Here is an 11,909-nt window from a genome sequence, read left to right on the forward strand (position 1 = left end):
CTGTACAGTGAAAGATGAGAGCTGAACTGATTAGTTGGTTAAACAAATGGAAGATTGGCAAAAATTATTCTGCAACAATTCCCAAAATCGAGCCATGAAAAAAATGCCTCTCTGGTTCCAGCTTTTCAAATGTGAGAATTAGATGCTTTCCAGAGTTTTTTAAGTGTAGTATATTTAGGTTTTGTGTTATTGCCAGCTTTGATGCAACATTACACAGGTGTGCTTTCCTAAATATTATTTCATTTATACTTACTGAGCTGAAACTTTATAACTTAGTTAAAACCAAGAATAAAAATAGATGTCAGTAATGTAAAATACAAAAAAGTAAGTACTTAAAGAAGTAAGTATGTAAAACTATTTATCTCTCTCTTCTAGCCTAAAATATCTAAACAACTTAACAACACAGAAACACACAAAATAAATGACACTGGGCTCAATGTAGGCGATATATGAGGGAAGCATCATGGGACTGTAAAAACAATTTGTGAAACCAGACTTTTAAATTCTCTGTGCTAGCATGGAGACCCACAATAAGTCTGGCAAACATATGGCCTGTAAATGACGTATTTAATTCTATAAACAAAGCAGAAGCATTACAAGTAGAATAGACAAAACGCCCAGTAGCTCTGCAGCACTGCTTAAGAATTACTTTTCTAGTAAGTATATAGTACCTATTTATCTATGTATCTAGTATCTTTTTATTGGTACTTATAACTTATTGTACTTAATGAGTTAAAGATCTGTGAAAACGGCAACATCAACAAGTCAGATGGCGGCGATAAACATGAGAAGTCAGATGAACAGACAGGTTGTAAACAAATCTCCAGGTTAATTAAGCTTATTTGGAAAAGATGAAAAGTAAAATTGTCTCTAAAGTGGTTTAGATAATCTGGTTTTTTTATATCGTCTGACTGCTCTTTGTCTTGCCGTTGGACCTTATTGGAGCAATGTAGAGTAAGTACAATGTTATTTTTTTTACTTATTTTTTTGAGTGTAACTGATAGAAGTGATGACCGTAACTATGAAAATAAGACCTAACTGAAATTATCCTATGGTCTTTATAACAAATTAAAAATTACACAAAAAAATCATCCTGGTTTAGAGTCTGCAGACTCCAGTCAGATTTGAGGAGAAGGAGGAGTGATTGATGCAGTCGATAATATTCTCCCGTGGAGTCTTTCTCCCATGTGTATAACATGATCCTTTTTGTGATCCTAGAGGCCTTTTGTCTTAATAGGCTGACAGTATTAAAGAGGGGTGCAAAGCCACAATGACTCCAGAGTAATTATGGGTGTTACGAGTGAGACAGCAGCTGTTGACTCCTGCAGCTGCTTTGTTGGAACTTCAATGCCTCTGTTGGAGAGATGGACCCAACAACTGATGAGACGCTCCTTTTGTTACATCTCTTAATTCCTCCTCTTTCCTTACATGCACCGAGATATTCATTTTATCCTCAAGAACTCGGGTTTACTTTAATATGTACAGAATGCCATAACTGAGTTCAGATAACAGTTAAAGGCTAAAACCAGTCAGACGTTCCAGTCTGTTTGGATGCAGGTCTGTGCAAAGATAGTATATAGTCCCATTACATGTGTTTATTAGCTGCAAAAAAAGTGAAGATAGCCACTGAAATTTCTCCAGGCTACTTTAAAATATTTGGAAACATGAAGAACTTGATGGATGTCATACAGTGTGTCCCATCTGAACACCTCTTGGAGTTCATTTTGAAATGTAAATTAACCTGAGACTCCTTGTTTCTGTCCATCCAGGTGCTTCACCCTCTCCAGCAACGTTTCCTCAACCTCATCAACCAGGAGAACTTTGCTCAGATCAGCCAGGAGGAAGCTGTCAAAAAGGAAATCGTTGCTACGTTAGAGGCGCTGTGTGGCATTGCAGAGGCGACGCAGATGGACAACGTGGCCGCGCTCTTCTCTTTTCTCATGGACTTCCTGTCAAGCTGCATCGGCCTCATGGAGGTAAGAGCAGAATCAAAGTCAGTGAAACGCAGCCTAAGTGTTGGTCAGATTTTATACATGGCATGTAACTCAAAGGACAGACCAACAAAACTCTTTCCAGTTCAAAGAAATCTTAAACTGTCTTTCAACTCTACAGTAAAATAACTAGGATGGAAGAGGCCTTCAAACGTTGGTCCGTGTGTAAACATTTGTGATGAAAGATTCTGTAAATATCTAATCTCGGCAAAAAAGAAATGCCCCTTTTTCAGGACACCGTATTTGAAAGATACTTCTGTAAAAATCTAAATAACTTTTGAGGTCTTCATTGTAAAAGGGTTTAAACAATGTTTTTTCCGTGCAAGTTAAATGAACTATAAACAACTAATGAACATGCACCTGTTGAACGGTTGAAAAGACAACAACAGCTTGCAGGCGGTAGGCACTTAAGGTCATATCTTATAAGAAAATTAGGAAAGTAAAGAGACACTTGTACTGATTCTGAAAAACACCAAAAGAAAGACACCCAGAGTCCCTGCTAATCTGCTGTGAACAACCTTAGGCAGCAGAATTTGGCCAGGCAATACATTGCAATGTCTGTTTCAAAACTCAGACATTGCAATACATTGCAATGTCTGTTTCAAAACTCACCTGGATTGAAGCAGCAAACTCTGTTTGCTGCTTCAATCCAGGTGAGTTTTGAAAAGTATTTTCCACGACTGAAAATGACTCGTATTGAGATTTAGGACCTGCCTGAACCGGAGAAATCATTGTGAAAGTGATCTGAACAGTCAGACCCAGTGTAATTAGTTGTGTAATTAATTTTTTTACAATATTTTCAGGCTTCAACCATTGCCGCTGAAAGTCAGGGAGAGATTTTTAAGGCTTTGAAGAACGAGTCCGACAGCGTGTCCTCAGTTTTTGATACTCAATTAGACGAAAATAGGTATTCCCGCCATGTTCAGGAACACATTATTCTATTTCTGTTAGTCACATGTCTGTGGAAATTGTTCAGTTTATGTCTTTGTTGTTAAATCTTTTAATTTTCATACAAATATTTGCATATGTCAAGTTTGCTTAAAATATAAAAGCAGTTAAAAGTGAAAGGATGTTTCTTTGTTTTTGCTAAGTGGAGTTTAGGGTCTCCATAAAGTTTTCAGCTCGAGACCCAAAAATAGACGTTTGGTGTCACATAAACATAAACATAAACAAACAATTAAACAAACAAATACACATGAATTGCAGTGGCATCTACATTTATAAACTACGGATAACGAAATGAACAAACCATGCGTTTAAAATACATATGAAGGGGTGGCCTCTAGCTCAATGAGTAAGAGCGTAGGCCCCATGTAGGCTCTGGCCTTTGCAGCGGCCCGAGTTCGACTCCGACCTGCGGCCCTTTGCTTCGTGTCATCCCCCCATCTCTCTCCCATCTTTCCTGTTTCCTGTCACTCTTAACCAAAGGGAAAAAAACCCCAAAAATAATCTTTAAAAAAACTGCATTGCATCAAATGCACATACCATAGCGTTGCTGCGCATTTAACTCTGCCAATAGGTAACCCAACAAAAAAAGAGTCTGCAACCAATTTTAGGTCCCTACCCTAACCCTAACCGGGAAAGACTCCTTTAGGTGACATTCGCGTTTCATGTGACGTCTGCTTTACTTGCTCAGGTCTACAGCAACACACCCGAGACGATCAATCTCATCATTGAGGTTTTTGTGGAAGTGGCTCACAAGCAGATCTGTTACCTGGGAGAGGTGAGTGACATCCCATTTAAATGTACTTTCAATGTCATACCTGCAGATAATGTTTTATTATGCAGGTAATAATTTGCTGCTTGCCAGAGTACTGTACACGTACCTTTCACCCATATGTTGTTCTGCTTCCCGCGGGATGATCTGTCAATAGTTTTATCTCTTCATCAGTTTAATATGTAATAACAATCAGTTTTGTTAAAGTCCCTGAACACCCATGCAGGTGTTCTCAGGACTGTGTGGGTGTGCATAGACTAATTGACGGACATCTTCCTGAGTCTCTCGTTAGCTTTGTTGCTCCCGTTAAGGGCTGGACAGATGACAGCTTTATCATTTTTATAGGTGGAAAATATGTGTGATCTAAAACAAATCCCATACATCCCGTACATTAACACAAACATTTTGCGTGGCTTTGCATTCACACATTTTACATGCTGATCTTTTCTTCATAAGATAGTGATAACAATAGTCTGGCCTCAAGTTTTACTGAAGATAAAGGAACAATTTTCCTTCAATAATGTGGGAGGGGAATAAAAGAGACTGGGCTAATTTTAACGATTTTTATGGGACAAACTGGTCATGGCTTTTTGGGGTATAACAAAAGTGTGTGTTTATCAGACTACAAAGATAGCATAAAGATGATAGACTTTTATCAGTTAATTAGAATTTAAAAAATTTTTTGCATTAAAGGAATATACAAGCTCTTTCAAGTATTAATCAAGAAGTAAAATGATGAATTTCAGTCCAATTATGGGGGGAAACAGACTATTTAAAAAGAAAACTATTTTCATTTTGTTCACAGAAATCTCAAAACTAATGTAGTTTTGAGATGTTAACTGTCTCTTCCCCCTCCTCTCCTCACCCAGACCAAGTCCATGAAGCTGTACGAGGTTTGTCTGACGCTGCTGCAGGTCTACTCCAAAAATAATCAGAGCAGGAAGCGAAATGACGCTACAGCAGAGGAAGACCAATACCAGGATCTGCTACTCATCATGGAACTGCTCACTAACCTGCTCTCCAAGGAGTTCATCGACTTCAGCGACACCGGTGAGTCGGCTGCATGTTTCTGTCTTTAAATATAAAACTAAGAGGAGAAATCGGCAACCAATTAGAACAGAAGACTTCTCCTTCTTGTTCAGGTTGCCTCAGTTGCTTGAGATAAACACGTTTTTACTGCTGTGTTCTAGACGATGTGTTTCGCAACCAAGACCAGGGAACACCGACGTCCAGTCGGCCCGTATCTGCAGCAGATGTGGTTCTTTATGGTGTCAACATTGTTCTCCCTCTCATGTCTCAGGACCTGCTCAAGGTTAAAATTGATTTTTTTTAGTGTTTAATCTACGTTCCAGGCTACACATGTTGCGATGACATGTTGTGAGAGCTCCTGCTGATCTTGTTCACGTTGTTTTCCCAGTTCCCCTCCCTGTGTAACCAGTACTACAAGCTCATCACCTTCATCTGTGAGATATTTCCAGAGAAGATCCCACAGCTGCCTGAAGACCTCTTCAAAAGCCTCATGTTCTCCTTGGAGCTGGGAATGACCTCGTATCCTCCGTGTGTGTGTGTGTGTGTGTGTGTGTGTGTGTCTGTCTGTCTGTCTGTCTGTCTGTCTGTCTGTGTGTTGTGTGTGTGTGTGTGTGTGTGTGTGTGTGTGTGTGCCTGCGTGCGTGCGTGCGCCTGTGTCTCTCACAGGTATTACATCAACACTAGGATAACAAAATTTAAAACCATACACAGTCCCAGGAGCCATTTTTCAAATAAAAAAATCTTTCAAAGTCACCATGGATGGTGAACATCCATCCCATTATTTTTAAAAGTAGAAAGTTTATGAAATGAAGATGTTCGCTTCAAAAAAGTAATTTTATGATGTAAAGTTGTATGTGCTTGGATTTAGATGGATTTAGGCTATATGTATATAATAGCCCATATCTGAAAATGTGGCCCCAGCAGAGAAGAGAATTACCATCTGATAATAATTGAATGGATCTCTGGTCATCAGTAGTGTTCTTGCTTCGTCTGGAGCTGCCAGTTTGCTGGCTGCAGCTGTGTATGAGCCTCCTGGCAGAAACAGGCTAATTACTATGTAGTTTCTGTTCCTTAACGTCTGTGTTCAGGATGAGCTCAGAGATCAACCAGCTGTGTTTGGAGGCTTTGTCTCCTCTGGCTGAGCAGTGCGCAAAAAACCAGGAGAAGGACACGCCACTATTTATCGCCACCCGTCACTTCCTCAAGGTATAGCACACCATCATTTTCACCACAGTAAAACATGTAAATGTAATGATAAAATACATACAAAATCACAATTTTAGATTTATTTTTATGTCACATTTGAGAAGGTAAGTTTACATGTTTTTACTGCTCTTGTAGTGAAGGAATGGTTTGATAGTTTGCCATAGATACTTATTTTCATTTCAAGAAATCACTGCGCACAGCCAAGATCATGTCGGTTTTTGGACAGAGCTAGGCTAGCTGTCTCCCCCTGTTTTAAGTAGCGGTAGCTTCATATTTGTTCTGCAAACATTAGAGTGGTATTTTTAAAAAACAAATAAGTGCGCTTGCCAAAAATGTTGAACGATTCCTTTAAGAGTGTTGTTTTGTTTTTTTAAGCTACAATAGAAACAGTATGAGTTGTTTGTCAATGCTACGTGCTGTTGAACTGTAGAATTCATGCTCTTGCAACACTATTTTGCTTTTTAATACCAAGTACTCTGCCTCCTGTGCCTCCAGCTGGTGTTTGACATGCTGATCCTACAAAAACACAACACAGAGATGACGGTGGCAGCAGGCGAAGCACTCTACACACTTGTGTGCCTTCATCAGGTGCGTGAATAATCATCATGTATAAAGTTGTTCTCTGGTCAAATACAGAATTATTGCACTTAAAACCCACCATCAAGTAGTCAAAGTTTCTTGCTTATGTTTAAATGTCCTTTTGCTCCTACTTCATTAGCATCAATAACTTTGCTTTTTTGGCAACCTAAACTGTTAAAATATTACATATTAAATGTCTTCACAAGAAAATTCATCCTCATATTCATGGTCCAGGATTAAATACGGCTAAATAGTATTTAAAAACTCACTCCAGGTTCGATAAAATTAAAGCAAATTTAAGATAAAAACAAATCACACAAACACACTGGAAAATTGTCATGCAAATATATTTGTGGTCATTTTATTTAATTTAATGAAGTATATAAGTATAAATTAATTCTATTAAATGAGGATTGCGCTCATCAACACGAGGCAGAATGGAAATGGCACTGAAAGCCCTCTAGTGGCCGATCTGTGTCATAGCACACAACTCAGCCCTCAGTACCACAATAGCAAAAAATACAGTTCTGGGTTTTTACATAATGTAAACAGACCAAAAATAGAAATAATAACACAAAGTTATACAAAACACAGTAACAACCACTAGCGCTGTCTTTTTTTAGTCCTGGCCTCTTTCCTGACCAAGAAATATGATGTCTTTTATTCAAGTCAGTTTTTATTCTTATTATCATAATTGTAAGAATTATAATTTAAGCCCAGCTAATTCTTGACTTTTAAAACCCATGTCAATCTTTCTACCTGATAAAAGTACCAGCTGATATCAACACATGATGTAAACAATTATCTATTGGGCATTCTATGGCTTTTAATATAAAGTCAACTGTTGAGAGGAAATGACGGAAGAATGTTTTTAAGAATCTTTTACACTTTATTATTAATGAATAAAAGAAATAAGGTACAGAGCGGGACAGTTGGAAATTAAACATGTCAGTGATTTCTAGTGGATGAACAATGTCATTGACATAGCTTCAGTTATGTAGCTCTTTAATTAAAACTCTTAATTCTGATTTGATGGTGTGTTTGTCCTCCGCCAGGCGGAGTACTCTGAGCTTGTGGAGACCCTCCTCTCGTCGCAGAGAGACGCTGTCATCTACCAGCGGCTGGCCGACGCCTTCAACACCCTGGCAGCCAGTAGCACGCCGCCCACCATGGACCGCAAGCAGAAGGTCGCCTTCCTCAAGAGCCTGGAGGAGTTTGTGGCCAATGTGGGCGGCCTGCTCTGCATGAAATAACCACTTGAAACGGCCTCCGCCTCGGATCATTGTTTTTTTATTTGTTTTTTTAACGCAAACCAATCAAAAGAGACCCCCTTCCCCCCCCGGTTCGTCCCTGAGAACTATGGGTAGAAGAGGCCGCTGGAAGCCTCCGAGGACCTCACTGTCTCTCTACTTGCTGAGGGATCCATCTCATGCCTGAATGTTTACCTGGTTTTCATCTCCTCAGATTTCTTTTTAGTTATATTTTATCCCCCGCCTCTCCAGTCTAGCATGATTTACAGACTTGACGAATGTGGTAACCATGGAGACTGAACTGCAGAACAGACTGACTCAGTCAGAGGATCCCTCCCCACGTTGACTTACTTGGCGGAGCACTGACCATCATGATGACGAGAGGAGGTGGAGCAGCAGCAGGAGCAACAGCAGTTGATGTTGAGGCTGTTGTCCTCCACCTTCTGTACCTGGAGGCTACATACACACACAAACACACACACACACACACACACACAGCAACACACAGCAACAATGGGGGTCAAACAAGTCTTGAAAATTAAAGATGTTTTTTTTTCAGTGTGAGGCTTGTATTAGAGGTATCAGGGAGTATTAGATGGGCCATTTTGTGTCAAGAATGCCATAGCCACCCCACACATACACACACGCTGCCCCAATCTTTCCCAGAGTGCCTTTTATTTTGGTGAATGTGCTGTGTGTGCGCGTTTTTACTGACAACAAACTGTGCCTGCCATTTGCCAAGAGTACAGCGGATATATATATACACACACACACACACACACACACACACACACACACACACACACACACACACACACACACACACACACACACACACACACACACACACACACACACACACACACACTCACTCACTCACTCACTCACTCACTCACTCACTCACTCACTCACTCACACTCAAAATATCAAAATACGCACTTGCACACACATGCGAGAGGCCCGGCTGTCTTGGGGTAACCAATGCAGCACAGGAGGGCGTTTGATTGTTGGCGTTGACAGAAAACCAAAATCAGTTTCAATAAAAGGTGTAAATATATATATAATGTTTTGAAACCAGAAACCACAAGAAATGTTTATTCAAAAACAACAACAAAACATGACAAATGTTTTTTATATGCTAGTTAGACGGCAGGAAGAATTGCTCCCTTTTTATCATTCAGATAAAGAGGAAGCAACTTCCTCGCTTTTGACCTTTTGTAGTTTGAAATTTGTTCTATTTGAATCATAGTATTATGTCCTGGGGTCCTCCCTCCGGAAACATGAAGGCTCGATGAAAGATCGGGCCTCCAAAGTTTATCAGATTTAATTTCAGTAGTATTTTTCTACAACTGCACATCCACCGTATCACTCTTCAACACACACTGGATTGAAGCAGAGACTGTTTGAGCTGAAGGACAGCAATAACAAACCAAATAAAAAGGAGCAGAGCCACTTGTTGAAGCATTATGTTGGAGACCTCCTCGTTCAGAGCACTATCCTGGTTATTGTAGAACGGCTGTTTTGTTAATGAAGTGTAAAAGTGTACATAAACTTATTGTATAAAAATGTTCTGGCCTCTGCAGTTTCCTTTTGTTTATCTATACTTCACTGAGATATAAAGTTGTTGAATATTCTTTTAGAAAATGCATTCCCTGCAGAAAATGCTTGTGTTGAAAAGCTAGATTGCTAAACTAGATTGCTGGCATAAGAAGAAGGTAAAGTAGTGAGAGTAGTTGGAAAAGTGGAAATTGTTTTAATTAGTAGGAATTCCATTGAAATGTTGAATAATACCAAAATGTATTAAACAAATGTGGAACATTTTAAGTTTTTTTTAAGTACAATGTTGATAAAAGTCCTTTAGTATTTAAAAAAAAAAAGGGATAAAGTCATAGTCTGGTCATAGTATAGTTTGTCAGCAGTGTTAACCACTGAGCCATAGTGGCTACAATACAATATGTCATAAGACACACCATAGTATGTTGAAAAAAAAGCCATTAAAAACTCAGTATGTTATGTTGAAAAATTCAACATACAAAGTCATAATAAAATCATGGATTAGTATGTTTATTTAAAAAAAATCAGTCTAGTATGTCTGAAAAAAGTGATAAAGTCGTAGTATAGTATGTCAAAGTGATAAAAAAAATCTTAGTATGTCGAAAAGGTTCTAAAAAGTCATAGTATATCATAAATGGTTGTGCTGTAGTATGTCAAAAAAGTCTTAAAGTCATAGTATAAGATTGAAAAAAGTCATAAAAAAGCATAGTATATTGAAAAACAAATCACAGTATGTCCTAAAAAGTAGTATGTTGAAAAAAGCCATAGTATAGTATGTCAGATACGTAAATAAAAAAAAGTCTTAGTATAGTAGAAAGAAAGTGATACAAATTACATAGAATAGTATGTATGGCGCAGTGGATATGACACATGCCTTTGGTGTTGGAGATCACTACACTAAACCCCTAGTTGCTCCAGAGGAGTGTGACCTAAGTCGTGTTGGATAAAAGCATCAGCTAAATGACCTGTAATATAATGTACGTCATAAAAAGTGATGAAAAAGTATAGTTTGTCAAAAAAACATTAAAAGTCATAGTATAGTATGGGGGGGGAGTTATAAAAAGGTTATAGTATTTCGGAGAAAAGGGATAAAGTCAATGTATGAAGTCACAAAAAGTTGTAGAATTGTATGTCATAAAAGTGATAAAAAGGTTATAATATAGTGTTGGAAAAAGCAATAAAAAGTCAATATATGAAGTCACAAAAAAGTTATAGAATAGTAGCCTTAAAAAAGTGATTAAAAGGTTATATAAAGTCATGGTACAGCATGTCAAAAAAGTCAATGTATGAAGTCATAAAGTCATAGTACAGTATGGCATGAAAAGTCATAAAAAAGTCATGGTACAGTAAGTCAAAAGAAGTAAAAAAGTCTGTAAAGTACTGTATATAGACAAAAGTGATAAAAAAATCATGGTGTAGTATAACAAAAAAATTCATAGTATAGTATGTCATAAAAAGTTATAAAAGTATTCGTATAGTATGTCAAAAAAGTTATAGTACTGTATTTGATTAAACACATAAAATATTATATAGTATGTTGAAAAAACTTAAAAAAGATCATGGTAAGTATGTAGTAAAAGTTTAGTATGTCAAAAAAGTTTTTTTTTTAAAAAGTCAATGTATAATATGTCATAAAAAGTCATAAAAAAGGCATAATAAAGTCATTGTAAAAAAGTGACTAAAAAGTCATATTATATGTCAAATAAAAGTAAATGCAGACTTTGTCATAAAAAGGCATGATAAAGTAATTGCAAAAAAAGTGATTAAAAAGTCATAGCGTATACATATGTATGTAAAATAAAAAGTACACTATCTCATAAAAAGTCTTAAAATAGTCATAGTGAGTATGTCAGAAATTTGATAAAAAGTCATAGTGTATACATAGGCAATATATGTAAAATAAAAAGTATACTTATACCATGTCACAAAAAGTCATAAAAAAGTGATAGTGTGTATGTCAGAAATAGGATAAAAAGTCATAGTGTAATGAAAAAAATCATAGTATAGTAAGATATAAAAGTCGTGGTTAAGTATATTGAAAAAAGACAAAAACACTTGATAGCAAAGTTATAGTGTAGTAAATCCAAAAAATGTAATATGTCAAAGACGTAAAAGTATAGTATGTCAAAAAATTTATAAAAAGTTATGTATAGTATTTCCTAAAAAGTCATTGTATGTTGGAAATAAAGTTTAAAAAAAGTAAATGTATATCATAAAATGTAATTAAAAAGGCATACAAGTCATAGTATATTATGTCATAAAGTAATTGTAAAAAAGTGTTAAAAAATAATAAGTAAATGTATACCATGTTACAAAAAGTAATAAAAGGTCATACTATAGTATGTGATTAAAAAAGATTTAAACCTTATATAGTATGTTGGAAAACAAAGTTAAACACAAAAAATCATAGTATATATACTATGATCTTTTTTTTAAACTTTTTTTGTCAAAGAAGTAAAAGCATAGTATGTTGTTACAATAGTGTCATTATCAAGAATAGCCAGAGACCACTGAAGTTATCTCAAAGTTCATTTTTACTTGTGAACAGAAGGAGACAGTTTCCACTCTACAGAGTAGTACAGA

General features: G+C 36.8%; 2 protein-coding genes across 4 annotated transcripts in view; both read left to right on the forward strand.

Moving 5' to 3' along the window:
- Nucleotides 1-8,328, forward strand: part of xpo4 (exportin 4) — a 57,102-nt gene extending 48,774 nt beyond the window's left edge. The window contains exons 17-24 of the mRNA XM_034886150.1: nucleotides 1,770-1,976; nucleotides 3,628-3,714; nucleotides 4,578-4,758; nucleotides 4,899-5,020; nucleotides 5,126-5,256; nucleotides 5,826-5,943; nucleotides 6,439-6,531; nucleotides 7,578-8,328. Of these exons, the coding sequence (XP_034742041.1) occupies nucleotides 1,770-1,976; nucleotides 3,628-3,714; nucleotides 4,578-4,758; nucleotides 4,899-5,020; nucleotides 5,126-5,256; nucleotides 5,826-5,943; nucleotides 6,439-6,531; nucleotides 7,578-7,775 (1,137 nt within the window). The 3' untranslated portion in view covers nucleotides 7,776-8,328. The remainder of the gene's footprint in view (nucleotides 1-1,769; nucleotides 1,977-3,627; nucleotides 3,715-4,577; nucleotides 4,759-4,898; nucleotides 5,021-5,125; nucleotides 5,257-5,825; nucleotides 5,944-6,438; nucleotides 6,532-7,577) is intronic.
- The window catches only part of eef1akmt1 (EEF1A lysine methyltransferase 1), a 17,628-nt gene continuing 7,722 nt past the window's right edge, over nucleotides 2,004-11,909 (forward strand). For all 3 annotated transcript variants that reach the window (XM_034886169.1, XM_034886172.1, XM_034886168.1), the window contains exon 1: nucleotides 2,004-2,015. The gene's annotated coding sequence lies outside the window, so the exon portion shown is untranslated. The remainder of the gene's footprint in view (nucleotides 2,016-11,909) is intronic.

Source organism: Etheostoma cragini, chromosome 11 (assembly GCF_013103735.1).
Source record: "Etheostoma cragini isolate CJK2018 chromosome 11, CSU_Ecrag_1.0, whole genome shotgun sequence".
In the NCBI taxonomy this organism is placed as follows: domain Eukaryota; kingdom Metazoa; phylum Chordata; class Actinopteri; order Perciformes; family Percidae; genus Etheostoma; species Etheostoma cragini.